Raw genomic sequence first — 27,989 nt, 5'->3', positions numbered from 1 at the left:
CCCTGCCCTGCCCTGTGCCCTTCTCACCTCTGCCTCTCCCTCCTCCAGCAATGACCTGCCCGCCCAACAGCACGTACACGCTGTGTGCCAGGGTGTGCCCCGCCACCTGCCATTCTGGGTTCTCTGGCATGGCCTGCCAGAACCGGTGTGTGGAGGGCTGTGAGTGCAACCCGGGCTTCGTCCTCAGCGGTCTCCAGTGTGTCCCCCACTCCCAGTGTGGGTGCCTCGAGCCCACACTGGGCTACTTCAAGGTGAGCCTCTGGGCCCCCCACCCCCATGTGCACATTTGAAGCCAGACCCTCATCTCTGGTGTTTCTCTCTTCCTCCTTTGCCTGTCCCTTGCCCTGTCCCTGAGAACGACACTGGCGTCCATCACAGCCCTCTGCCCAGCTCTGGGTCGGCCTACTGAATACCCTGTCTGTGCCTTGCTCTCCCCTCAATTTTACTTTCTCTGTAGTCCCTCTATCTCTGCTCTGCCTGCCCCCCACCACCTGTGTCTGTTGGAATCCTTCACCTCCTCTGAGGCTCTGTTCAAATGCTGCCTCCTTGAAGCCTTCCTGATAAGCAAAGTCAGAAGACATTCCTCTAAACTTCCTGAGCCCGTGCTTATTGTCCGTGTTGATGGCAGGAAACTCTCACTGGGCCCCCTGATTGTCTTCTTTAGGTGCATATCCTGCTGGAACAGTTGATCCATTAATTTACTTGTTTACTGCCCCCCCTCTCTACCCCCCCCCCCCCCCATCGTGAGCTGTTAGGGCAGGAACATCGTCCACCCAGTTCATTCCTAAATCCCTAACACCTAGCACAAACAGATATCTGTTGAAAAAGTGAAGGAACAAAGAAGTGAATGGCTGAGTAAGTGAGCCAATGCCAGGCTTGCAGTGAAGCCTGGAGCTTCGGGATGACAGGAATGGTCCCAGGGAGCAACCCACTGATCTGAGTAACAGACCTGGGAATGACCTCTTTCCTTTCTTCTTTCCATCCCCCAGGTAGGGGAGCGGTGGTTCAAGCCAGGCTGCAGACAGCTCTGTACCTGCGAGAGCAACAATAAAATTCGCTGCACGCAGTGGAGGTGTCAGGCCCAGGAGGTCTGTCGTCAGCAGGATGGCATCTATGGCTGCCATGCCCTAGGTGAGCAGACCAGTGGAAGGTGAGTGGGGGGGGGGAGCTGCCCGCATGACCTTGGGCGAGGGCATGGCTCTGCCCTAAAACAGTCACCCCAGAGAGCCGGAGTCTAACGGGGGACTGGAAGGCAGTTGGCCCGAGCCTGAGCAGCCTCTGCGTGGACCTGGTGAGGTTGGGGCAATCCCTATGCTTGACCTCTCTAGGCCGAGCCAACCACACGGATGAGCCAAGGATGAGCCAAGGGTCCCATTCCAATGTGGACTCGCCCAGAGAGCAGCTCAGGGTCAGGGCACCTCTGAATTCCATCCCCTTCACCCCAGGGGCCGCCACCTGCACCGTCTCAGGGGACCCCCACTACCTGACGTTCGACGGAGCCTTGCACCACTTCATGGGCACCTGCAGCTACATCCTGACCAGGCCTTGCCAGTCTAGGTCCCTAGAGAACTACTTCATCGTGAGCGCCACCAATGAGTTTCGCAGTGGGAACTTGGAGGCCTCTTATGTCAGATCCGTTCACCTGCACATCTTCAACCTGAGAATCTCGCTCATCAAAGGCCACAAGGTCATGGTGCGTGCCTCCGCCCGCCTCCCCTGGCCCCTGCACCACCAGCATCTCTTCTCTGCACCCTCCTTGCCCACAGGCCCACCTGTCTGGCTTCTAGAGCCCCTGGGGGAAGCCCACAGCAGATCCAGCCCCCAATTCCACAGACACATCGCCATCGCTGTCTGCTGCCTCGTCCTGGGCCCGTTGTCCTTGTCCCAAGGGCTTCTCCCTACTGCGTCCTCCCTGCCTCTGTAGCTGAATGGTCGCCGAGTGGCCCTGCCTGTGTGGCCTGCGCAAGGCCGGGTGAGCATAAGGCCTAGCGGTTCCTTTATCCTCCTCTACACGGACTTTGGGCTTCAAATTCGCTACGATGGGAAGCATCTGGCCGAAGTGACAGTGCCCTCCTCCTATGCTGGCCGGCTCTGCGGGCTGTGTGGTGAGTTCCCTGGGCATCTGCGGGCAAAGTGGGGACAATGGGCCAGAGTTTGTCCCAGACCGGCTCATCCACAGATTTCAGTAGGTGTCCTGAGGGCCTGTCTGCTTGTGTGTGCGGGTAGGTGTTAAAAGGCCAAAGGGAAAGAGAAAGAAAGATGAACCGTGGTCTGTTGAGTGAAGAGCGAGCTGTCTCTTCTAAGAGGAAGGTGGTGGTCCTGGGAGAGGGTCTATGGCTCTAACTGGACCCTCCTCCAGGCAACTACAACAACAATAGCCTGGATGACAATCTGCTCCTGGACAAAAGGCCTGTGGCCAGCTCGGATGGCCTGGGCGTCGCCTGGAAGTTCCCTGATTACTCTGAAACAGGGTGAGCTGGGAATGCGGGGAGCCAGAGCTGGGGAGCAGCCTCAGCGGGCAGCCTGGGGGGTCCTCTGTGCGTCCCTGATCTCTCCGGAGACGAACTGACCCAAGGTTGTTGTCTCCCGCCGCCCCGCTTGCCTTCTGCACTTACTCATCTGTCTCTTTGGAGAGCCCCCTTGGGAATCCCATCCTGAGTGCCAAACGCTTTCCTTCCTGTTGCATCTTCTGACCTTGTTGCTTGAGGGACCACTTTGTTCTCTTCTTATTCCCCTCCCATTTTCCCTCTCCACTGTCGCTTCAGTTTTGGGGAAGCTTCCTCCAATCCTAAATTCCTGTCCCTTCCCCTCTCCTTGTTCAGCTGCTTTGCTAAGAGTCCGAAGCCCTCCAGATGCCAGGAGAACAGAGGGGCAAACAGCTGGGAAAAGAACTGTGATGTCTTAATGGACCCTCAGGGTAAGCCACATCCCTTGGTGGCCGCAGCGCTCTCCTCCCCTGGCCAGAGACAGAGGAGGGGGACTGGTCAGGCAGAGAGGAAGGATGAGACAGGAAATAGAAAGTCGGAGGGAAGGCAAGCGGAAGGTAAGGCAGAGGCAGTGTTCACCTCGGGAGCTCTGATGGACCTTTTTTCTTTGCATCTCAGACGGTACTTTCTCAATAATGACGGGTTTTGATTGAAATGGATGTTGAATGCACTCCAGGGCAGCCGCGTGGTTCTTTCCCCTTCCAAGCTGACTCTCTGCCCTCACACCTACATCGTTTCATCTTCCAGGACCCTTCTCTCAGTGCCACGGGGTGGTGCCTCCCCAGTCCAGCTTCGCCAGCTGTGTGTATGGCCAGTGTGGGACCAAGGGGGACACCCTGACCCTGTGCCGCTCCCTGCAGGCCTATGCATCCCTGTGCGCGCATGCCGGCCGGGCCCCTTCCTGGCGGAATGGCACCTTCTGCCGTGAGTGACCCGACCACCTGCTCCCGAAGCCCGGAGGAGGCTGCCAGAACCCCTGTCTCTCTTCCTGTCCTTAAAGTCTGCTCCTCTGCTCTTCTGTCACAGCCCGCCCCTCAGCCCCATGTGGAACCCCCATCCTGTCCCAGCCTTCCAGTCTCTCCAAACCCAACCCCCACCCTCAACTTGTCTCCCCACTCTGGGAGCCTCCTCCATCTGACTCTCTCTTCACCAAGACGGTTTACCCTCATTTGGTTACTGCCTCCTTCCCCTCTGACCTGGGCCAGCTCTGTTCCCTTTCTTCCTTCCTCTCTTTTCAGGGAACTCTTTTTTTTTTTTTTTTTAATTGTGGTAAAATATACATAACATAAAATTCCCCATCTTAATGACTTAAAACTTTTTTTAATGTTTATTCATTTTTTAATTAAATTTTTAAAAAAATTATTTTTGAGGGGCGCCTGGGTGGCGCAGTCGGTTAAGCGTCCGACTTCAGCCAGGTCACGATCTCGCGGTCAGTGAGTTCGAGCCCCGCGTCAGGCTCTGGGCTGATGGCTCAGAGCCTGGAGCCTGTTTCTGATTCTGTGTCTCCCTCTCTCTCTGACCCTCCCCCGTTCATGCTCTGTCTCTCTCTGTCCCAAAAATAAATAAAAAACGTTGAAAAAAAAAATTTAAAAAAAAAAAATTATTTTTGAGAGAAAGACAGAGAGACAGAACGTGAGGAGAGGGGCAGAGAGAGAGGGAGACACAGAATCTGAAGCAGGCTCCAGGCTCCGAGCTGTCAGCACAGAGCCCAACACGGGGCTCGAACTCACGAACCCTGAGATCATGACCCAATCCGAAGTCAGACTGTTAACCGACTGAGCCACCCAGGTGCCCCCAGAATGTCTTTTTAAAGACTGAATGAGGGGCGCCTGGGTGGCTCAGTCGGCTAAGCGTCTGACTTCAGCTCAGGTCACGATCTCACGGTCCGTGAGTTCGAGCCCCGCGTCAGGCTCTGGGCTGATGGCTCAGAGCCTGGAGCCTGCTTCCAATTCTGTATCTCCCTCTCTCTCTGCCCCTCCCCTGTTCATGCTCTGTCTCTCTCTGTCTCAAAAATAAATAAACGTTACAAAAAAATTAAAAAAAAAAAAAGACTGAATAATAATCCGCTGTATGGATAGATCTCATTGTGTTCATCCATTCATCTGATGAACATTCTCTGGGAGCTCTCGATGCCCCGAGCTCAGGGTGCTGGAAATCACTGCCTTTCCTGACACTGGTTTCTTCTTAGCTCTGAAGTGCCCGTCCAGCAGCAGCTACAGCCCCTGTGCCAACCCCTGCCCAGCCACCTGCCTCAGCCTGACGGCCCCCAGAGACTGCCCAGCAGCACTGCCCTGTACGGAGGGCTGTGAGTGCCAGAAAGGTCACATCCTGAGTGGAACCTCCTGTGTGCCCCTCAGCCAGTGCGGCTGCGTCGACCAGGAGGGCTACTACCACCCGGTGAGAAGCCGGACCGCAGCGCCACATGTTTGGGGAGCAGGAGGCCTCAGAGCCTGTGAAGGGATAAGGCGGCAGGGCCAGTGCTAGGGGCTGAGCAGCAAGCCCAGAAGCCCGAAGGCTGAGAAAGTCTGGGGATGGAGGCAAGCAGCCAAGGGGAGCGAGCCTGAGGGGGCGCCCGGGGTAGAGGGTTCGGTCCAACCCTGGCTTCCAAACCTCCATGGGCTCTGCTGACGCCCACATCCCACAGGTCGGGGAGAGATGGTACGCGGACCACACCTGTTCCAGGCTCTGCACCTGCTCCACTCGCAACGCCATCTCCTGCCAGCAGGCCGCCTGCAAGCCTGGCCAGATGTGCTGGCCCCTGGATGGGCTGCTACGCTGCCGGGCTTCAGGTAGAAGGCCCTTGAGCACACAGGAGGACCCCGGTGTCACTGAGACTGCTGTCCCCAACTCCTCCTCACCCTCTCCCATCATCTGTAGCTCTTGGGCTCCTATGTCCGGGGTCCCAAAGAACTTCTGACTGGGAATGATGACCCCTGTGCCGTTGGAAAGGGTTCCTCGTGTTCACTCATGGCTGTCCCGGCCGTGAACTTAGATGGGACATTGTGAGTCCCATTATGATGCCACATTCTCTGGCAGAATAGCGCCCCTTCCACCCCCAAGCCTCATCCTAGCCTGGCCACCGAGCCTTTATTTCTCTTCTCCCCTCCCTGTGGGGCCTCCTCCACCTTCAGCTCTCCTCACAGATGGGGGAGCACTTGTTCTTGGAGAGGCTGGACCACTCCTCAGCAACCCGTCTCTCTCTGCCAGGTATGGGAGTGTGCCGTATCTCAAACCAGTCTCAGTACCTGAGCTTCGATGGCACTTACCACACCATCAGGGACACCTGCACTGGTATCCTGGTGAAAGTGTGCCACCCCACCATGGACCTGCCTTTCTTCAAGATCAGCGTCAAGTATGGGAAGAAGAGAGGCCAATCCGCTGTTTCCTACCTCCACCAGGTCAACGTTGACTTCTTTAATACCCTCATTACCTTGATAAAGGACCACCGTGTGCTGGTGAGCTGGGTGGTGTGGGGGGGAAGGGAGGAGGCCAGCTCTGGGGAGGGGGCTCAGGTCCCTCTTCCCACTCACCTGCCCTGCCCTCCTCTGTAGATCAACGGCACACAGGTCACCTTTCCCTTCGCCACCGAGATCCGAGGGCTCAGAATCAGTATTGTTGGCAACAACACCGTACTCTATTTTAACACCGGGGTCCAGGTCAAGTTTGACGGCAAAGATTTCTTTGAGGTCCAGCTCCCTGCAGCCTATTACCAAAAGGTGGGGGAATCCCCTGGCTCTTCTCTAGGGGAGTCTGTCTCAAGAGGGCAGAGCCCTCTCCAGACCTAACTGGTCACTCCCCAGAATGGAGGAGGGCTGGGAGTGCGCCTGTTTCTTAGGAGTGGAAATGCGGGCCCATGCCATATGAAAAAGTCTCCTTTTTCTCTTTCTTTCTTTCTTTCCTTTCTTTCCTTCTTTCCTTCTTTCTGAGAAAGAAGGAAAGAAAGCAAGTGAGAGCGGGAGGGGGGTGGGGGCAGAGAGAGAGGCAGACAGAGGATCTGAAGCGGGCTCTGCCCTGGAAGCAGTGAGCCCAATGCGGGGCTCAAACCCACAAACCATGAGATCATGACCTGAGCCAAAGTTGGACGCTTAACTGAGCCATCCAGGCACCCCAAAAAAGCCTCTTTTGCTTCCCTGGTGCCCAGAACCCTTTTGCCCACCCAGGTCTGTGGCTTGTGCGGAAACTTCAATGGTGAGGAAGAAGATGAGCTCATGATGCCCAATGACGAATTAGCCCAGAATGACACTGAATTTGTGGAGAGTTGGCAAGATAAGGAGTCTCACCCAAAGTAATTGTCCCCAAAGCCTCTAACCTTTCATAGGAACAGGAGTTGGGATCCCGGACTGTGTAGCGTGCCAAGGATAGGAAGACTGGAGTGTTCCTGTATGTGTGCAACTTGACGGGGGATGGCTTCTGGGTCCCCGGAACCTATCTGGGGACACATGAGCCTTCCTTTCTTCGCTTCAGAGTGTGGGCAGGGACTGAGGCTTCCGGAAGGTAGCCGGAGCTTGGACCAGCTTCCTGGTGAAGACAAGACAAGGGGGTCTTCTGAGTCACTTGGGAGGGCCAAGCCATTTTCATAGGTGGGACAGTGGCTGTCCCTGTGATGACCCTTTTCTCCTCTGCAGTTGCCAAAAAGAGAGCCAGGAGACCCAAGCAATACAGCTGGAGAATCTAAATATAGGCTGCAGGAGAGATGACCTAGTGAGAGCCCAGGAACAATGCCAGGCAGCCTTTCAGACTCCGGCCTGGACTGAGTGTGCCACCTACGTGTTCCTCAAGCCCTTCCTGCTCAAGTGTATCCACAACCTCTGTCAGTTTGGAGGCCTACGCCATGCCCTCTGTGGATCTCTGGAAAACTTCGCAGCCGCCTGCCGGGCCCGGGGGCTCCAGCCCCCAATCTGGAGAAACAGCAGTTTCTGCCGTGAGTGTCCCCTACGGTCACCCCGGAGCACTCCCACACCTCCTTTCCATCTGCGTGTCCCTTAAAGCTCCCTGTCTTCCTTTTGGGCCGTGCCCGACCTGCATCTGACCTCGTTGTTCAGCTGTGGCTCCTTTGCAACAAGGTCTTAGCCAATGCCCCTATGACGGGGACAGCACACACGGACCTTGCTTTTCCACACCCCTCCTTTCCTTTATCCACACCGCTCCCTGAACCTGGAAAGTTCCAGGTTTTAACACCGGGGTCCAGGTCAAATTTGACGGCAAAGATTCTTCTCGCCTCCTGGCAGACTCCTAGGCATCCTCCTGTAGTTCCTAACATTATTTTCTTCAAATTAGAATTCACATACCATAATAGTTACCACTTTAAAAATACAATTCATTGTTTTCTAGGATATTTACAAGCTCTGCAACCATCATCACTATATAATTCCAAAACCTTTTAAACTTTAAGACAGTGGTTAGTGTGTTTTTAGGATGTGACGCATTCACATGGTTCAGGAACTTTTAATGCATTAAAAGATTGCCTGGGGCATCTGGGTAGCTCAGCCAGAAGTGCCTGCGGCTCTTGATGTCAGGTCATGAGTTCAAGCCCCATGTTCGGGGTGTGGAAATTACTAAAAGAATAAAAAAAAAAAAAAAGATTGCCAGTGAAGAGTCTCCCTCCCCCCTGACCCCGGGTCACAGCCTGACCTTATCAGCATCCGAGTATTTTTCCAAAGATCTTTTACTTATGCCCATAGAAACAAACGCAAATTAATTTTCCTTATTTTTAAAATTTTTATTTGTTTTAAAAATAGCATACAAGATCCAGTAGATTGCATTTTATTTTTTTTAACTTTATTTTTTATTTTTTAAAATTTATATCCAAGTTAGGTAGCATATAGTGAAGCAATGATTTCAGGAGTAGATTCCTTAGTGCCCCTTACCCATTTAGCCCCTCCCCCTCCCCCCACTCCCTCCAGCAACCCTCAGTTTGTTCTCCATTTTTATGAGTCTCTTCTGTTTTGTCCCCCTCCCTGTTTTTATATTATTTTTGTTTCCCTTCCCTTATGTTCATCTGTTTTGTCTCTTAAAGCCCTCATATGAGTGAAGTTATATGATTTTTGTCTTTCTCTGACTGACTGATTTCACTTAGCATAATATCCTCCAGTTCCATCCGCGTAGTTGCAAATGGCAAGATTTCATTCTTTTTGATTGTCGAGTAATACTCCATTGTATATATAGACCACATTTGTCTTTTTTTTTTTAACGTTTATTCATTTTTGAGACGGAGAGAGACAGAACATGAACGGGGGAGGGGCAGAGAGAGAGGGAGACACAGAATCGGAAGCAGGCTCCAGGCTCTGAGCCATCAGCCCAGAGCCCGACGCGGGGCTCGAACTCACAGACTGCGAGATCGTGATCTGAGCTGAAGTCGGTCGCCCAACCTACTGAGCCACCCAGGCGCCCCTAGACCACATTTTCTTTATGCATTCATCCATTGATGGACATTTGGGCTCTTTCCATATTTTGGCTGTTGTTGATAGTGCTGCTATAAACATGGGGGTGCATGTGTCCCTTCGAAACAGCCGGTAGATTGCATTTTATCTTTCTTGCTTGATAATCTAGCTTGGAGATCCTTTCACATCAGATCAGCTAAGGAGTGCCCTCATTCTCTTTTGCAGCTCTGTGATATCCCATGATTACATCATAATTCATTTGTCATAATTTTTATCTGTTTATTTGTTCAGAGAGCATTGCGCAAGTTGGGGAGAGGGGCAGAGGGAGAGAGAGAATCTTTTTATTTATTTATTAAAAAATGTTTTTAATGTTTTTATTTATTTTTGAGACAGAGAGAGACAGAGCATGAGCAGGGGAGGGGCAGAGAGAGAGGGAGACACAGAATCGGAAGCAGGCTCCAGGCTCTGAGCTGTCAGCACTGAGCCCAACGTGGGGCTCAAACTCACAGACTGTGAGATCATGACTTGAAGTCGGACACTTAACTGATTGAGCCACCCAGGCGCCCCAGGAGAGAGAGAATCTTAAGTAGACTCCCCACTGCTCAATCCCACGACCCTGGGATCATGACCTGAGCCGAAATCAAGAGTTAGACTCTCAAATGACTGAGCCAGCCAGGAGCCTCTGTCATAATTTTTTTAAATGTTTCTTTATTTTTGAAAGAGAGAGAGGGAGAGAGAGAGAGAGAGAGAGAGAGACAGAGAGAGAGAGAACATGAGTGGGGGAAGGACAGAGAGAGAGGGAGGGAGAGAATCCCAAGTAGGCTCCACACCGTCAGTGCAGAGCCCGCCACGGGGCTCAAACCCACGAACTGTGAGATCATGACCCGAGCTGAAGTCAAGAGCCGGACGCCTAACCGACTGAGCACCGTCCCCCCCCCCCCCCCCGCCCAGGCGCCCTGTGTCATATATTTTTTTTAAGATTTTATTTTCAAGTCATCTCTACACCCAATGTGGGGCTCGAACTCAAAACCCTGAGATCAAGAGTTGCCTGCTCCACAGACAGAGCCCGCCAGGCGCCCCTTGTTTGTCCTACTTTACTTAACTAGTCTCCTGTTGGCAGACTTTCCCGTTGTCTCCAATTGTTACTGCAGACAGCGCTGCAGTTATGATTTTGTATGTACGCGTCTGTCCGTAGGATAAACTGCTGGGGGTGGAATGCTGGATGAAGGACTGTGTGCATTCGTTCTTCTGAGGAATGCTGCCAGTTGGCTTTCCACAGCGGGTGAGGAGTTTACGTTCCTACCAGCAACACGGGAGAGTGCCCGATTCCCCACAGCCTCGCCAACACAGAGCATTGTCACACTTTCGGACCTTTGCCAATCTGATACGTGAAAAATACAAAGAGTCTTAATTTGCATTTTTCCGATGAGTGAGGTTATGCATTCTTCCACGTGTTTGGGAGTTGTTTGAATTTCCTTTGCTGAGAACTCTGTCTTCGTATCCCTTCACCATTTTTTTTTCCACTGGCTCGTTGGCTTTTGTCAAACTATCTTATGGAGGTCCTTTATCTATCACAGAGAGTAAGTAGCCCTTTATTAGTGCTATGAGTTACAAACATTTTTCCAGTTCTTTTTTTTTTTTCTTTGACTTTTTTTGTCAGGCAAATAAAAGAGATACATGTATGTGGGGTAGCATATGGTAGTCTTTGTTCTGTGGCTTCTGCATTTGGAGCCATAGTTACAAATGCCTTACAGCTCCAGAGTTAAAAAAGAATTTGCTCATGGGCGCCTGGGTGGCTCAGTCAGTTAAGCGACTGACTTTGGCTCAGGTCATGATCCCAAAGTTTTTGTGGGTTCGAGCCTCCCATCGGGCTCTGTGCTGATCATGGGAGCTTGATAGGGATTCTCCCTCTCTGTCCCTCTTCCCCTCCCCTGCTTATGCTCTCCTTCTCTCTCTCAAAACAAATAAACAAACTTAAAAAAATTCATTAAAAAAAAATGTGCTCATGTTTTGCTTCAGCATTTAAAGTTTATTTATTTTGAGAGAGAGAGGGAAAGTGCAAGCAGGGAAGGGACAGAGAGAGGGAGAGACAGAATCGCAATCAGGCTCCACACTGTCGGTCAGAGCCGACCCGGGGCTCGAACCCACGAACCATGAGATCGTGACCTGAGTCAGGAGTGGGACGTTCAACTGACTGAACCACCCGGGTGCCCCTGCTTCAGCATTTTTATGATTTCTTTCTATTTTTTTAAGTAAGCTCTACACCCAATGTAGGGCTACCGACCAAGCCAGCCGAATGGTTTCTTTTTTTATATTACGTGTTTGATCCACAGGAATTTTTATTCTGGTACACAGTACGAGATGTGAATCACATTTGTTTTTATTTTTTCCCCTAGCATCTTAAATGACCTGTCTCTTTTTCCCACTACCTGAGATGCCATGATTTATTCTATACTAAATTCCTATATGTATCTGGTCCCTATGGGGTCTTCTTTGTCCTTTCACTGCTGTGTCTTCACTTACTAGTAACCCAGTGTTGTGATCATTGAGAGTTTAAATTGTGTTTTAATTTCTGGTAGGGACATTCACTACTCACTGCTCTTTCTTTTCTTTCATTTTTTTAAGTTTTCTTGGCTTTTCTGGTTTGTTCATATCTTCCTCTCCACTTTAATACCTTCTTGCCCTATTAAAAAAAAAAACAAAACAGGGGTGCCTGAGTGGCCCAGTTGGTTAAGCATCTGACTTGGTTTCAGCTCATGTCACGATCTCAGTTTCCTGCGTTCCCTGTGTGGGGCTCTGCGCTGACAGCACGGAACCTGCTTGGGATTCTCTCTCTCTCCCTTTCTCTCTCTGCCCCTCCCTCATCCAGGCTGTCTCTGTCTCTCTCAGAATAAATAAATGGACTTAAGACAACAACAACAATGCAAAATCACGCTGGCGTGTTCTGTTGGGGTCATGTGAAATGTATAAATTAACTTAGGGACAACTGACTCCTTTATGTTGTAGATTCTTGCTATCCGTGAACATTTCCATTTGATCACAGGTACTTTGCTTAAAGGGCTCTATTTCTCTCCTGCAGCAGAGCGAACACCTCCCTGCTCCTGTTGCACACGCACACTTGTCACACACTTACTGACCACACACATCAAAGTCGCTGGGCTGCTGGCTGACCTCTGTCTCCCACACTGAATTGGTGGAAGGGCCGTTTTTACTCCTTTCTTTCCTTGGGGCCTGGCACAGAGCCCACGCTCAATAAATGTTTCCCCCCCTCCCCCTCTCCCAGCTCTGGAATGCCCCATCCACACCCAGTATTCGTCCTGCGTTCCCTCCTGCTTACCTTCCTGCGTGGACCCATCAGGCCAGTGCAGTGACACCCAAGTCCCCACCATCTGCAAGGAGGGCTGCATTTGTCAGTCCGGCTTCGTGCTCAGTGGGAAAGAGTGTGTACCCAGGAGTCAGTGTGGCGGCTGCACAGACGACTATGGCAGCTCCTTCCCTGTGAGTGGGGACAGGAAGTGGCGGTGGGGACAACACCTGGAAGCTGGCATTTTCTCCTTTCCTGGGTCTCTTTGAGCCTGGGGACAGAACAGGGTGGTGTCCAGCCAGAGCTGGGCTGGGGGCGGGGGGCGGCGGTGGGCACGGTTTGGGTTCTGGATCTGAGGAATCCAAACAGCCGGGATGGGGCGTGGCCTTGGTTTGAATCCTATGGGTACCACTCATGAGTCAGAGGACCTCCGTGACTCAGTGTCCTCATCTGGAAGATGGGTCCAGTAGTACTTCCTGAACAACGTATGTAAGACACCAAGCACGATGCCTCTAGGAGGTGGTGCCATAACTGCCTCTGGCCTGGGCCAAGTAAGCCATTCAGACTGTGGGCCTAGGCTGGCCCTTCCCTCCTCACACCCTGGTTCTTCCCGTGGCTTCTCTAGGAGGGTAAGACCTGGATCACCATTCGCTGCACCAGAAGGTGTGCCTGCACTTTGGGAACCGTCCACTGCCAGCAGTTCAGCTGCCCCTCTGGCTCCCATTGTGAGCCCCAATCTGACGGCACGGGCACCTGTGACGTTAACAGTAAGAGGGGCAACTGGGGAGGTGGAGCAAGAGGTGGGGCCAGAAGGGGCTCAGGCTGGGAAAGTCTGGAGAGGGAAGGGGGCCCGGCACGGGCAGGGGGTGGGCCTGCGGCCTCTTTTGGGCTCTCACCTGCTCCGTGGCCTAGCCGTGGCCGCCCCTGGGATTTGCTCTATTAAGTGCAAACAGAGGGGACGGGACAGAGAGATCTCTCAGGTTTTGTAACGGGGGTTGGGAAAGGAAGAAGGTTGAAGGTCAAGTATCTAGGGAGCTGGGGGCTCGGAGGGAGGGTGACGAGAGACATCAGGGCCTTAGAAGGATTCTGAGCGTTGTTCTATCCGGGAAGGGTCCCTTCTGAGTGTCTGTCCTCCTTGGCAGCATCAGAACAATGCTCAGTTTACGGGGACCCCCATTACCGCACGTTTGATGGCCTCAGCTACCTCTTCCGGGGCCGCATGACTTACACTCTGATAAAGACGGTGGACGCGCTCCCCACTGGGGTAGCGCCTCTGATCGTCGAGGGGCGCAACAAAGTGTATTTGCCCTGGAGCCCCGTCTACCTGCACGAAATCATCGTGGTGATCTATGGCTACACAGTCCAGCTCCGGGCTCAACTGGAGCTCGTGGTAAGAGCCAGGCCGGGCCCGGTGGGTGTCGGGAGGCGGCCTGGGCCTTGGGAGGCCACCGAAAACAGGCGAAGCCAGGGCTCCGTGTTCTCTGGGAAGTTCCCGGCCTGAGCTGGGCTGCCTGGTTATGGAAGTCGGAATCAGTGCCACACTCCCCTCATGGGATGAGGCAGAGGAGGGCAGCGGGACTGAGCCAGAGGTTGGAGACAGATAGGGAGAAAGGGAAGGAGAGAACGTGCGGCGTGAAGGTGGAGCCAGGCTGAAGTAGGACCGGGGGCGTCTGCTCTGCCAAGGAAGAGAGACGCGGGGGAGCAAACCCTTCCGGGGTGTCTCCTTCCATGGAATGACGGCACGGAGATGCCGAGCAGTGCAGAGAGGCAGGGGAGAGGCAGCGGAGGGTCGGGTTGACTCCGGACCACGTGGCTCCCGTCTGTCTTCTCCAGGTCAACAACCAGAAGGTGGACATCCCCTACCAGCCCGATGACCGTCTGCGGGTTAACCTGCGAGGCCATCGCCTGTTTCTGATCACTGACTTCGAGATGCTTGTCAGCTTCGACGGAGGCAAAAATGCAGGTACCTGAGAGCGGGGATGGGAGAGCAGGATGGACGTTTCCGGGAGGGGGCCAGGAAAACCACGTGGTCCCCAGGCCGTGGTGAGGAGGCCCCTGCCCTGGGAGTGGGCCCTGAGCGCCTGGGGAGGAGCCTGGAGGGGCAGAGAGGAGGTGGGGAGCCCTGCTTTCGAACACCCCTTCCTCCCGCAGTGATCACGCTGCCCAACAAGTACAAGGGGCTCGTGCGTGGCCTGTGCGGTAACTTTGACGGGAACAAGAGGAATGACTTCGTGCTGCCCAATGGCACCATCACCCAAGACCTCATCGGCTTTGGCAACAGTTGGGAGGTACACAGGATCAGTGGCGGCCTCGCCCGCTTCGCAAGGTGAGAGGGCTGGGCTTCTGAGTGGCCACAAGGTGACTGGCCCTGGGGGGGTGAGCATCAGCCCGGTATCTGTCCACACCCCACTCACCCCGTATCCTCAGCAGAGGAGGACGCCCGAGGCCGAGAGCCCAGACACACTTGCCTGATCTCGTTCTGTCCCTGCCTCTCAGACCGACTGTGGGCACACCGGCCCTACAGATCCCAGGCTGTGCCCATGCCTCCCCACACTTCCTGCCCAGTTCCAGAGTTCACCGTCCTCATGGGCCTCACCTGGCGCTCCCTGGGTCTCTGCCCCAGGGCCCTACCGGAGGAGGAAGAGGAGGAAGGGGAGGAGTCAGGCTCCAACACTTCGGAATGCACCCCGGAGCGGCTGGCGCTCATCAACAGCACCCAGGCGTGTAGGGTGCTGGTGGACCCCCAGGGCCCCTTTGCTGCCTGTCACCAGACTGTGGCCCCCGAGCCCTTCCAGGAGTGAGTCGAGGGCCCAGACCACATGGGAGTGGCCTTTGTCCAGGTCCTGCTGCCGGTTCTGTGATCCGAGCTCTGTTTGGCTCTTCTTTCTCTCTGTGGCTTCAGTTCCTTGTGATACACCCCCCCCCCCCCACACACACACACACTCACACTCATACACACGCTCACACACACACACACACACACACACTGCCTAATATCTTTCTGCTGGGGCTTCCGGGTCCTCCTCTGCAGGGCTGGGTCTCTGCCTCCCCGTCTCTGACAGCCCCCAACTGTCCTGCTACCCCCAGGCACTGTGTGTTTGATCTGTGTACCGCCCGGACCCCCAAAGAGCAGGAGGAACTTCGCTGCCAGGTCCTCAGCGGCTACGCCATCATCTGCCAGGAGGCGGGAGCCACCCCGGCCGGCTGGCGGGACCTCACCGGCTGTGGTGAGGCCCTGACCTTCCCCAGCAGCTGGTCCCCCGACCTTCTTGGCCACTTCTGCCCCCTGCTCGGCTCCGAGCCCCTACTCTTGCTCCTCTTGGGTTGCCCGCCCCGCTTCCCCTATCCCTCCCTGGACTCACCACATCCGAGTCCTCCCGACCCAGCCTCCCTCTCGGCCCCACCCAGGAGGCTGCACCCCACCCACCCGTGTCAGCCCATCCCGCTCCTTCTCGCTCCTTCTCTCGCCTCCGCCCAGCTTTGCTCCTCCACTTCCTTAGCACGCTTTAATGTCACAGGCAGAAGGACACGCAGAGCCGGCCCCCTCTTCTGGCTTCCCGGCCTTTAGCAAGCTCTGGGTTCTGTTGGATGACCTTGTTCCCCCCTCCAGCTTCCGGCCCCACGTTCCCCGTATCTGTGGGGTCAGCCCGGCCTGGCCACCACCTCACTATGACTTTCCCGTCAGCCTTGGCGTGTCCGGCCAACACCGTCTATCAGAGCTGTATGACACCCTGCCCAGCCTCCTGTGCCAACCTGGCAGCCCCTAGGGACTGCAAGGGACCCTGTGTGGAAGGCTGTGCCAGCCTCCCAGGCTACATCTACAGTGGTGCCCGGAGCCTCCCCGTGGCCCACTGTGGCTGCACCAGCAACGGCATCTACTACCAGGTCCGGGCTGGGAGTGGAGGGCCCTGTGGGGGCAGGAGAGCCCGACGAGGGGGGAAAACCAGACCTTCTCCTCCCGGCCCTTCTCCCCTCTGCAGCGGGGTGACAGCTTTGTGACCGAGGATTGCTCTCAGCGCTGCACCTGCGCCAGCTCGGGGGTGCTGCTGTGTGAGCCCCTCCGCTGTCGTGCCGGGGAGATCTGCACCCTGGGGAACCTCACTCGTGGCTGCTTCCGAGGTGAGCCTAGACCTCCCCTTGGCTTCAAGCTGCCCCCTTGTGGGGGGGCGGGGAAGAGCGGGACGGAGGATCGTCCCTCTCAGTCTTCGATGTCAGGAAGCTGGCCGTCATCCCACTCTCTCCTTTTTTGGGAGGGGCAGAGAGAAAGAATCTGCGTGCAGTGAGTGCCTGCCATCTGCCAGGCACTGTGCTGGGGCCTTGTCCCGGCATTAGCTTTCCGTGATCTTCAGTCCTTACCCCACATCCCCACTATAGGTAAAGAAAGTGGAGTTCAGAGAGGGTGAGCACTTTCTCCAGAGCCCAGGGCTAGTGAGTGTAGAGCCCAGTTTGGAAGGCAGGCTGGTGTATATGTTAACTAACTTGGATTTAAATAAAAATAATCAAAAAAGTGTTAAAACTCAGGGAAAAAAAAAAAAAGCAAGCAAGCAACAAGCCAGGCTGGCGGACCCCTGCCCAGCTTCTTCCAGCCTCTGTTTCCCTCTCTGGGGTCCCAGCCCCAGGCCCCTCTCCCTGACTGTGGGTGTCCTCTTAGAACCACCCGCTCGTCACCCCGCTTGTCCTCACAGAAAGCCCATGTCTACGGAACCCCTGTCAAAATGATGGACGGTGCCAGGAGCAGGGAACCCACTTCACCTGTGAGTGTGAACTCGGTTACGGGGGGCACCTCTGCACAGAGCCCCAGGATGCGCCACCCCCTGGAGAACCAGGTGAGAACTTCATCCCAGACCCTGTATCCTCACCGCCCCTTCCCCACCACCAGTTGCTACAGCATTATTCCATGTACATAATGTGAACATATAATGCATACCTATTACAGAGCTATGACGGGTAGTAGATTCTTTTTTTTTTTTTTTTAATTTTTTTTTTTTCAACGTTTTTTTATTTTTTTTTATTTTTGGGACAGAGAGAGACAGAGCATGAACGGGGGAGGGGCAGAGAGAGAGGGAGACACAGAATCGGAAACAGGCTCCAGGCTCCGAGCCATCAGCCCCAGAGCCTGACGCGGGGCTCGAACTCACAGACCGCGAGATCGTGACCTGGCTGAAGTCGGACGCTTAACCGACTGCGCCACCCAGGCGCCCCGGGTAGTAGATTCTTAATATAACACACATTATAGAAAACATAATAATATGCTCCCTAGAGATGAGCAGAGCAAGGAGTTTCAAAGAATCCGAGTCCCTGTGCCCATCCCCTACCGACATACAGTAGCCCCCCACTAATCTGTGGGGTGTACTTTCCAAGACCCCCATCCAAACCCAGGCGGATGCCCAAAACCACAGACAGCCCCGGACCCCATCTGGTTTTTCCTGTACGTGCAGACGTATGATGAAGTTTTGTTTACCAGTTAGGCGCAATAAGAGATTAACAACAACCGAATAGAACAACCAGAGCAATTACGATAATAAAAGTCATGTGAATGTGGTCTCTCTCTCAAACCGATTGTACTGTCCTCCCCTTCTTGTGATGATGGGAGAGAAGATGACGAGGGAGGTGCATGATGTAGGCGTTGTGATGTAGTGTCAGGCTGTTGACCTTCTGACGCTACTGGACCATCTGCTTCTGGACTGCGGGTGACTGTGGGTGACCGAGTGTGGAAAGCGAAACCGCAGACTACGAGGGGGACCCGCTGTCCTCTGGGATCTTCTCTCGGAACCCCGGTCCCTTCTCTGGTCTCCTTGCCTCACTCCTGCTCTTCCTGTCCCGTCTCGGATCCGTCTGAGCCTCTCCAGTACCTTTGACCCTTTCTCCCCATCCAAAACTCGAATTCCCTTGGGCTTCTGAGCCTGTGGTTCTCTGACTTTATCCCACCTCTCACCCAGGGTGGGGTGGGTGGGGGTGGCTTTTTCTACATGTTCATTTCAGGACTCCCCCCCCCCCCCCACTCCTGGCAGCCCAGAGATTTGGATTCAGTAGGTCTGGAGGGGGCCCAGAAATCTGCATTTTTAATAAGCTCCTGGGTGACTAGTAGAAGTGATTCCGGGGGTGCCTGGGTGACTCAGTCGGTTGAGCGTCCAACTTTGGCTCAGGTCATGATCTCACAGTTCATGGATTCGAGCCCCGCGTCGGCCTCTGTGCTGACAGCTCGGAGCCCGGAGCCTGCTTCGGATTCTGTGTCTCTCTGCCCCTCTCTGCCCCTCTCCCCCACTTGCACTCTATCTCTCTCTCTGTCTCAAAAATAAATAAATATTAACAAAACATTTTAGAAGTGATTCCAGGGCTGCTCGTTGAGAAGCACTGGCCACAATGATACCCTGGACTCTAGGGGACCAGCTGGACAAACACCCCCCTTAACAAGGCTGATGGGAGTTGAGTGTCCAGAAACACAAAGGGACCCTGGGTGTGTGGTGCCGAGGCCTTGGAGTAAAAGCCTTCTGGAGGGAGAACTAGTCACACCCAGGGACTCAGGGGTTATAGTCCTTTCCGGTGGCAACTTAGGATGGAAGGGGAGTGTCTCCTCCCCCACGCCTTCCTATCCCATGTGCCTCCGTTCTGTCCCCCGCACCCCAGAAGCATCCAGCTTTGTGGCCATCCTGTTGGGGATGCTCGTGCCTGTGGTGGTCATAGTGCCGGCAGTGACCTGGGAATGTGTTTCCAGGAAGAGGAGGAGGAGGTGAGTTCTGGGAAAGGGGATGAGCAGGGGTGGGTGGGGATGAGTCCACAGGGGAGTGGGCACTGACCCTCCTCTCTTCCCCACCACTCCCAGGGAGAAAACGCAGAGCCAGAACAGAGAACAGGCTGGCCGATGCTGGTGAGAACCATCCCGGCCCCACAAAACCTTGGCAACTGGGAGCCGAGTCTGCCTCTAACGCGGGGTTTTCTCGCTTTCTCCTCAGATTTCGTTCCAGAGCATGCCCTTAGAGTCCCTCAGTTTTGAGTTGCCCTCAAAAAAGGAGAGAGAAAATTAAAATTTATTTTTGAAATGTGAATTTCCACATGACTGTGGTGGAGGAAGGGATCTGTGAAGTGGGTCTTGGGGGGGGGTGAAATAGGAGGGAGGGACACCGGTGTGCAGGGCTGGGGGGTGGCCAGCGCTGGGTGCTCTGCAAAATGTCCAGAGGGGAGGCGGACCGAGGTCTGACTGTCCCTTGGACAGAGCCGCTTGGCGGTGGGGTGTCCAGCCCTCTGGCTTCTGGGAAATGGGAGAAAAGCCTGCACTTCCCCAGTCTTCCCAGGAACCCAGGTGATCCCGAGGAGGCTGACATTTCCCATGAGGAGATGGGGTGGAGGCTAAGGATGGGGAATGTGGCTTTTTTCTGTAATCCTCCGGGGAGGCCCCTCGCTTCTGCGCACATCCATTTCCCAGGAGGGCCTAGGGGTTACTATGGCAACTGCTGGTGAGGTCTAGGGGCTGAGGAGTTCAGAGCCCCATCCCAGCAGCGGAGGCCAGCTCTCCTCAGCCTGAACCCAAAGGGCTCACATTCTGACCCCTCCCCCAGGGTCTCGGGCCTCCCTACGGGCAGGTCACTGGTTGGGGATGGGGCCTGGAACATCTTGCTTGGGCGCCAAGAGGGAAAGGAAGGCTGCCAATTGGGGTGGGGAGGCCAGGACGTAAGACCCCAAGGGACAGGGGATGCCAGAGCAGGCAGGACACTGGGTTCTACAAAGGAACCCTTCCTCTGTGCTTATTTTCTGAGAGGACCCTTGCAGCCACCCTCGTGTAAGGAATGGAGATCCCACCTGGTTGGGGAAGGGCCCGGGGAGGGAGGGATGGCCCCTGACCCGGCTGGCTAGGGGGAGCAGCTCCCACTCGAGCTGGGCATGGCAGGGGTGCTCAGGGGGTTCCGCGAGTGAGCTGGCTGCGCTTTGGCTCGGGCATCACGGGGTTCCCTGCTGCACACCCCGCCCCCACCCGAACTCCCTTCACCGCATCTTTGACCTTTTGCCTGTTTTTCGTCTGCGCCCTGTCCCCTTGACCTCTGCCCCTCCCCTCAACAACTAAGGTCACCTTATCTAGCCCGGATGTCTGGTTGGGAGGGGAAAGGGGTGGCCTGGACTGGCATCCTCTCCGATAGACCACGTCCTTCTGGACCCATGCGCCCTCCATCCTTAGCAGGATGGAGTCCCTCCCATACCTCTTGAGTGTACAAAACAGGAGTGATGGGTCATCGAGGGAGTGGACAGAGGATTCCAGAGCATTAGGGACCCTAGAAGACGCTGGGACAGGTAGGAAATCACAGACGGGATCGCCACCTGAGGCCACCTGGGCAGGGAAGGGCAGAAACTGTGATTTGGGGTCCCGCACAGACCCCAACACAACAGGGGGCACCGGAGATGCAGAAGTAGAAAGGCTGGCCCCTGCAGGTGTCCCTGAGGGTGGGCAGATTGGGAGCAAAGGAACAAAAGAGGGTAACAAGGGCTCGCAGGGGTTTGACCCCATCCCCATCTTCCTGTTTGGAAGTTGGGGGAAGACATTCAGGTGGTTTCCCCTCCCCTTCGGAAGAGCCTGGGAGAACCTGCCCGGGCAGCATCTTGAAAGGGGGAATTGTCTTCCCAAGGACTCAGCCCAGGGTGTGTGTGTGTGTGTGTGTGTCTGTGTGTGTACCCGTGGGGGGTCCACATCCCTCACTCCAGCTCTGCCCCCCCCCACAGCCCATGCAGACTTTCCCCCCATTGCCTCTAAACCAACCCCAGCTGCCAACATCTGGCCCACATCTGTCTCCTTCATCTAACTGGACCCCCACCCCAGCCAATGCCCCCCTATACCCCTTCAGGGGGCTGCGGGGCAGGGCTACAAGCTCAAGGCCTCCCCGGGTGAGGCCCCCTACCAGGGCTGGGGAACCAGGACAGGGGAGGGAGGGGCAGCCCCACCCCGGAGGTGCCCCAGGCTCTTGGCAGAACCATCTGGAGCCGTTAGAAGCAGCTGCCAATGACTCATCTCCCACTGCCCCCACCCCACCACCTCAGACACACCCTGGGGCCCGGGAACCAAGCCTGCAGCCCCCCGCAGCCCCCCACAGCCCTGTCTCCAGACCTCCGACCACTCTTCCATACCCAGGCCGCACTCTCTGCGGAAACCTGGCCCATCCCCCATCCCCAATCACCCCCAGAACTGCACAGTTTCCCAGTTTCTTTTATTTATACAAAAAAAAATTGTTTTAAATATAATTTAAGATCCCCTCCAAGCACCGGTGTCTGTCTCTGGTTTCCACCACCACCTCACCCCTCCCACACCCCCTCATGGACACAGCTTGGGGGTACTTGGGGGCAGGGAAGTGTCTGGGAGTTGTGGTGTGACCAAGGCATTGTTCCGGAAACAGACACAGCGATGAGGCCCTGTTTCACCCTGGGCAAAGGAGGCAATAATGAAACGGGCCCCTCCAACACAAAAGGTTATGACAAGGACGGTGGAAGAACAAACAACAACAAAAAACAACAAAAAAAGGGGGGGGGGGGGAGTAAGGCCAAAATAAAAAATAAAACTCAAAAACCTTCAATATGAAGGCAGCAGATGGGGGAGGACCATTTACAAGGGAAAACTGAGTTCGGGGAAGACAGCAGCAAGGTTGGGACATCCAAGTCCAATGATTTTGTCACTGGGCCACGACACCCCTTCCCGCCTCCGGCCACGATGCGGCGCTCTCCATTCCCGAGCTCCCAGGCTAGTCACCCTCTTCTCTTTGGTCTGCAGGGCAGTGCAGTGACCCTTCGAGGTGAAGGGGGGGGCGGTACGTGGGGCCCTAACTGGGGATCAGAGGGAGGTTGTGGGGATCGTGCCCAACCACCCCTGGGAAGTTGGCAGATTATAAGCGCTTCCTTTCCCTCTGGTCCTACCCAATCCCGAGGGAAGGGCTCCCGCACCCTTGGCATAGGGTTCCCCGCCTGGGGGGCGGGGGGACATGTGATTTCTACTCTCATATGGCAGAATCCTCAAATCCTGTCTCCAAATTGCCAGCTCCCCACCCCCATGGGTTCAAAGTGCAATCCAGTGGGGCCTAGGTATGATGGCCTCTTGGGTCCCCATCCGACTCTGTCCCAGGAAGAAGGGGAGCGGTGTCCCCAGCTGGGAGTTCCTGCCGCTCCAGAGCAGTGGGGCCAGGCAAGCAGGTGCAGGTCAGTACTGGGGGGTTGGTGCTCCCGACCCACCCGGGGCTCCAGGCTTGGCCTGGGACTTCATGTGCTGGACACTGGCCAGGATTTTCTTCTGGTGTCCCGCCAGAGTGACTCCAATTCGGAGCAGGTCCCTGGGGAAGAAGGGAGAGCTAGGTGAGGCCATAGGGCTCCCAGGGAGGCTCTCTTAGCTCCAGACACCGCGTCTTGCCTCAGGACTGTCAGCCAATCAGGAAGGCCAGCAGGGGAGGGGCACGTCAATAGTTGCCAATAGTTGCCGGCAGTTTCCGGAGGATTTAAGAGCCGGGCCTCAGTCCTTCTGCACAGCCGCAGTAGAGGGTGGGGTAGGTAGCTGAGCAGGGCTGGCTGGTGGGAGGTTGTGGGGGCCACAGGTTGGGGCTCCAGCAAGGATTAGGAAAAGGCAGAGAATCAGCGAAGGGGAGGAATGAAAGAGGGAAAAACGCGCAAAATGAGGTTGAGGGAAGGGGCTGCACAGATTGCTTTAGAGGAGAAAAGAGAAGTCAGAAGAAAAGGTCTCAGAGAGAGGAAGAGCGGGTGGGGAGGAAGGGGGGAGGGGCGAACACAAGCTGCCCCGCTCCGCCCCTATCCTGAGGCCTGGAGCCCGAGATAAGGGAGAACAGCAGAGGTGGGAAATAGAGAGCATGAGTCTCCTGAACAATCAGGGAGCAGGGGGGTCCATGACCTGCCCTGCGGGGAGACTGCCTCCCACCTCCTGGTTCCAGATTTCTCTTCCTTCCACGTGTTATTCAAACCTGGCCTGAGAAAAGAGCCTGGGAGGGAAATGGGAAGGCAGAAAGGTGGAGCGCCAGAGGGGCCGACGGGGGGAACAAAGTGAGAGGCAAGTGAGAGGCGTTGGAACCATAAAACTATTTAACATTAAAGCTGGAAAGGATCTCCAAAACCTAGTCCAACCCTCTCCTTTTATGGGTGGGGAAAACAGCCAGAGTTGTCACTGTTAATGTGAGAGCAGAACCCGGAATGTAGATAGATACACAAGGATAGATACCTATGGTGCGGCAGGGCCATGGGGTGGCGCAAAGGGGTGAGCTGGGCAATGCCGGCCTGGGAGATTCTGTAGGCTCTCAGCCCCCAGAGCTGTTACTGCTTGTTTTGGTGGGGGTGGGGGTGGTGGAGACTCTTGATAACAGGGTTTGCACCAGGAATCTCCCCCAAAGGTCCCTGCTAAACCTGCGGATCTGATTCTGGTCCCCAGGTACCCCTTAGCCACCACCTCCAGCTTCTGCCACGACTTACTCAGCGGAGATCTGGCTGACCAATTCGAAGGAGCCAAAGCCAGCGGCTGCGAAACTTTCTTCGTATCTTCCCATCTTGATGGCTCGAAGCCACTCACCCACAGAGCCGAAAGCTGAGTAGTGAGGCTGCCGCTGATCCAGGAGTGGGTGCGAGGCCCTGGGAGGCAAGGATGGGGAGGGGCGTGCTGAGCTCCAAGGCTACATCAGGTGGAGACTCTGAGCCCAGCCTCAGAGAAGCAGGCAGGGACAATCCCACAAACCACCAGAGGGACGGATACTTCTGAGGAGGAAGGGCCGGGGCGGGGGGGGGGGGGGGGGGGGTGCTCTCAGGTGGTGGCAGAGTGTGGGAAGGAAGCCCGCTGTCTGTCTGGGATCCTCACCCGCCATTCTCCCTGGCCACGATTTTGAGACTGGCTGGGTTCCGGATCATCTTGTCGAGGGCGCTGACCACCTGGGGGAAGCGGGGCCGTGCGTTCCGGTCCTTCTGCCAACAGTCCAGCATGAGCTGGTGCAGGGAAGTGGGGCAGTCTGGGGGTGGGGGCAGCCGGTAGTCCTGTTCAATGGCATTGATCACCTGGAAGGACAGGTAGGAGCACTGGGTGAGGGTCTCCCGGGAACACTGGGGTGCCAAAGGACTCCCAGAAAATGGGGACTTAGCAGATGCCGGGAGAGATGCCACAGCCCCTGAGAATGGCAGATTTGGGGTGGGGGTCCTTCTGGCTGGGGCTGAAGCTGGCTGTGGCTTGAAGCCCCAGTGGCTCTTGGGCCGTGATCTAATGAGTAACTTCCCAACCCTGCCCTCCTCTGTGTCCTTCTGTGACCAGACGTGCTGTATCAAAGTCTTGGATACAAAGATCAACTCTACTCTGTGCCACCCTCAAGGACAACAGCGATTAGCTCTTTGGGGACCCCACTCCCCAACCCATATCCCAGGAGAGAGAACATTTCAGGTAAGCTTGGTAGGACTATGGGACACTTACATCCTGATTGCTCATGTCCCAGTATGGACGTTCCCCAAATGACATGACCTCCCACATCACAATTCCGTAGCTCCAGGCATCACTAGCAGATGTGAATTTCCGGAAGGCGATGGCCTCGGGGGCTGTCCATCTGATGGGAATCTTTCCCCCCTAAAGATGAGGAGGGAAAAGGTTAGCTGAGGGACTCACAGGACCCAGGCATTTGGCCCCCTGCCTTTGCCTTCCCCCAGGCCTCCTTTCTTTCTGGGACCCAGACACATAGCTCAACTCTGTTCTTTTCCTGGACACCGGAAGTTGGGTTCCCTAAGTTGACCGCCCCCTCCATGGTCTGCGCCTACATCCTGACCCTGAACTGGAGCTGCCAGTGCCTCCCACCTTTCCACCTGGCCCTGAGAACCTAGTTCATACGCAGGTCCCCCAGCCTCACCAGAGAGCTCGTGTAGGTGGGGTCAGAAGAGTTCTCCTCCAGGAAGCGGGAAAGCCCGAAGTCGGAAACCTTGCAGACAAGGTTGCTGTTGACCAGGATGTTACGGGCAGCCAGGTCTCGGTGGACGTAGCTCATCTCAGCCAGGTACCGCATGCCTGAGGCGATGCCCCGCAACATGCCCACCAGCTGGATGACGGTGAACTGCCCGTCGTTCAGCTGGAGACCAGACAAGGGAGAGGGCACCATCAAGCCAGCGCACCTGCCATCCCCCCTTCCTTCCGCTGACCTCCCAGGTAAGTCCTCCTCCTTCCCAGGTAAGCCCTCCTCTTTTCTCTTACTCTGAGCTCTCTCAGCTCTCGCTACAGTAACCTGACATGATGTTCAAGATTATACGATTATTTTTAACTTTTCTTTGATTTAGGGGCGACTGGATGGCTTAGTCGGTTAAGCGTCAGACCCCAGCTCAAGTCATGATCTCACAGTTCGTGGGTTTGAGCCCCACGTTGGGCCCTGTGCTGACAGCTGAGAGCCTGGAGCCTGCTTCAGATTCTGTGTCTCCCTTTCTCTCTGTCTCTCTCTTCCTCTCAAAATCATAAACATTATTAAAAAAAAAAACTAAAAAAATCATTTTCTTCTGTTTAGCCTAGGGCAGGGCTTTATATCCAGGGAGTATCAACAAATCCTTTTAATCTAGTACTTTTTTTTTTTTTTCCAGTTTTTTACTTTTTAAAAAAATGTTTCAAATGTTTATTTTTTTTATTAAAAAAATTTTTTTAACATTTATTTATTGTTGAGAGACAGAGAGAGACAGAGTGCGAGCAGGGGAGGGGCAGAGAGAGAGGGAGACACAGAATCTGAACCAAGTTCCAGGCTCTGAGCTGTCAGCACAGAGCCCGACATAGGGCTTGAACCCATGAGCCGTGAGATCATGACCCGAGCTGAAGTTGGAGGCTCAACCGACTGAGCCACCCAGGAGCCCCTAATTTTTTCTTTATTTCTGACACAACTCTTTTCCCCCCATTTTTAAGTAGGCTCCGCGCCCAGGACAGAGCCCAGTGCAGGGCTTGAACTCAGGATTCTGAGATCAAGACCTGAGCCGAGATCAAGAGTCAGATACCTAACTGATTGAGCAGCCCAGGCGCCCCTAGTATGTTCTTTTTATTTGGAGGCAACAGAGTGGCGACAGTTGAGGTGTGCCCTAAACTACCTGTCTACAGGTGCAGATGCACTTGTGCTGACCCAAAGAAAGCTTGCTCAGCCCTCTTGGACCAGCTGTGTGTAGCCTGCAACACAGCAGTGAAAAACTGGGTGCGATCGATGAACACGGCGCCAAAGCCAAGACCTAAAGCCTGACCTTGACCTTTACAGAGTCTGCTCTCACCGGATCAGCCAAACAGTTACAGTGGACAAATCCCATCCTCTGGATTCAGCAAGCACGCAGGGGACCCTTGGCAGCCATGCAGGGCCAGGGCCAGAGTCCAAACCCTGAATTCTGAACCCTCCTCTAAGCCTGCCCCTGTCCCACACCTCAAAACTCAGCTTGCAGGAACGCCGCTGGCCAGATGCTCGGGGCAGACGCCAGGGTTCTCTGCGATTCCTCTCTTCCTCACCTGCCACTTACAATCCATCAGCGGGTTCTGCTGGCCCTGCCTCCAAACCACGTCCCGAATCCAGCCACTTCTCCCCATCCTGCTGCAACTGCTGTGCCCCAAAAGGATTGCGAGTCTCCCCACTGGCTCTTGGCTCTTGCCCCCCAGCACACCAAAGGGAGCTCCTAAAGTCACCTCTCTTGCCGAAATCCCTCCAAAGGCTTCCCCTTGAACTTCTAATCAAATCCAAACTCCTTACTAAGGCCATGAGGCCCACGTGCTTCTCCTCCATCTGCTCCTGGCTGGCTCTCTCTCATCTACCCAAATGTCAGCCCAAATGTCCTCTCTTCTTCTTCTTCTTTTTTAAATGTAATCTCTACACCCAACGTGGAGCTTGAACTCACAACCTCGAGATCAAGAGTCGCATGCTCCACCGACTGAGCCAGCCAGGCACCCCAAATGTCATCTCTTCTAAAATAGACCCTCCCTCCCTCTCTTGGCAACCAGACCTTTGTATGGTACCAAGGAACAGAAGCTTGTGTCCACAAGGAAGGGTCAGGCCGCCATCACACTACCCCAAGGCCTGCCTCAGCATCTCTCCTGATGAGAGCCAGATAGCCTGTCTCTGGATGGGGTGTCATGTAAGGTACACAGCACCCCCGATGTAGGCTGGCCACACATATTTACTTTTGAACTTATCAGAACATTAAATCTATCTTCTCTTAAAGGAAGTGGAGAAACAATGACCTCATAGGGAAGAAGCTGATAAATCCAGAAGGTGAGACATTCAAAGGAATAAGAGGCCCAGCTTTTCAGAATGTCAGTGTGTTACAACAAAGGAACGGTCCTGGATTTAGAAGAGGCTCAAAAAAATAACCACCAGGAAAAACAAAACACAATAAAACAAATAAACAAAACCACTAAGTGCAATGCTTGAACTAGATCCTGGTTTGGAGGAACCAGGAGGAAGGAGACATCTGGGGGACACCTAGGGAAATGTGAATATTGACTGGGTACCGGATGATCCTGAGGAAGCATCATAATTCTGTTAAATGCAATATCTTGCTCTGTAGGAAAATGCGTTTTTTCCCCCCAAAAAGATGTAAAATTAAAAAATAAAATAAAATCCAGTGAAGCCTGTTAAAGTGATGAAAATTAAAAGAAACTCTTCCCCATCATCTCAAGTCACTTTTCCAAATTATCTGTATTTAAATTTTTTTTTTTTTTTTTTTAGAGTGACAGAAAGTGGGAAGGGAGAGGGACAAAGGGAGAGAGAATCTTAAGCAGGCTCCATCCACAGAACCCCACTCGGGGCTTGATCCCACAACCCTGGGATCATGACCTCAGCTAAAAATCAAGAATCGGACGCTCAACCGACTGAG

General features: G+C 54.6%; 2 protein-coding genes and 1 long non-coding RNA gene across 5 annotated transcripts in view; 2 read left to right on the top strand and 1 right to left on the bottom strand.

The window, feature by feature from the left end:
• The window catches only part of ZAN (zonadhesin), a 36,837-nt gene extending 17,933 nt beyond the window's left edge, over positions 1 to 18,904 (top strand). The window contains 25 exon segments of the mRNA XM_053894239.1: positions 49 to 251; positions 990 to 1,131; positions 1,446 to 1,693; positions 1,925 to 2,105; positions 2,360 to 2,471; positions 2,823 to 2,917; positions 3,234 to 3,410; positions 4,675 to 4,883; positions 5,131 to 5,275; positions 5,694 to 5,941; positions 6,038 to 6,202; positions 6,647 to 6,771; positions 7,112 to 7,407; positions 12,150 to 12,364; positions 12,796 to 12,937; positions 13,319 to 13,560; positions 14,004 to 14,133; positions 14,322 to 14,496; positions 14,794 to 14,967; positions 15,258 to 15,397; positions 15,856 to 16,010; positions 16,012 to 16,080; positions 16,151 to 16,289; positions 16,856 to 16,996; positions 18,798 to 18,904. Of these exon segments, the coding sequence (XP_053750214.1) occupies positions 49 to 251; positions 990 to 1,131; positions 1,446 to 1,693; positions 1,925 to 2,105; positions 2,360 to 2,471; positions 2,823 to 2,917; positions 3,234 to 3,410; positions 4,675 to 4,883; positions 5,131 to 5,275; positions 5,694 to 5,941; positions 6,038 to 6,202; positions 6,647 to 6,771; positions 7,112 to 7,407; positions 12,150 to 12,364; positions 12,796 to 12,937; positions 13,319 to 13,560; positions 14,004 to 14,133; positions 14,322 to 14,496; positions 14,794 to 14,967; positions 15,258 to 15,397; positions 15,856 to 16,010; positions 16,012 to 16,080; positions 16,151 to 16,289; positions 16,856 to 16,996; positions 18,798 to 18,904 (4,175 nt within the window).
• Positions 18,905 to 21,343: 2,439 nt separating this feature from the next.
• The window catches only part of EPHB4 (EPH receptor B4), a 31,484-nt gene continuing 24,838 nt past the window's right edge, over positions 21,344 to 27,989 (bottom strand). For both annotated transcript variants that reach the window (XM_019422797.2, XM_019422796.2), the window contains exons 13-17: positions 25,019 to 25,234; positions 24,592 to 24,741; positions 23,992 to 24,185; positions 23,613 to 23,768; positions 21,344 to 22,471 (exon numbers count right to left, since the gene is read on the bottom strand). In XM_019422797.2, the coding sequence (XP_019278342.1) occupies positions 22,342 to 22,471; positions 23,613 to 23,768; positions 23,992 to 24,185; positions 24,592 to 24,741; positions 25,019 to 25,234 (846 nt within the window). In that variant the 3' untranslated portion in view covers positions 21,344 to 22,341. The remainder of the gene's footprint in view (positions 22,472 to 23,612; positions 23,769 to 23,991; positions 24,186 to 24,591; positions 24,742 to 25,018; positions 25,235 to 27,989) is intronic.
• On the top strand, positions 24,200 to 27,769 carry LOC128774754 (uncharacterized). Of its 2 annotated transcripts, none has more exons than XR_008419213.1 (3): positions 24,200 to 24,561; positions 25,004 to 25,311; positions 27,336 to 27,769. It is a non-coding gene; the product is annotated as an uncharacterized LOC128774754 (long non-coding RNA). The 2 variants fall into 2 exon arrangements; XR_008419212.1 differs by lacking the exon at positions 27,336 to 27,769 and adding an exon at positions 26,387 to 27,088.

The sequence above is a fragment of the Panthera pardus genome, unplaced genomic scaffold (assembly GCF_024362965.1).
Source record: "Panthera pardus isolate Hobbes unplaced genomic scaffold, ASM2436296v1 HiC_scaffold_4, whole genome shotgun sequence".
Classification (NCBI taxonomy): domain Eukaryota; kingdom Metazoa; phylum Chordata; class Mammalia; order Carnivora; family Felidae; genus Panthera; species Panthera pardus.
This window is presented reverse-complemented; position numbering and strand designations above follow the sequence as displayed.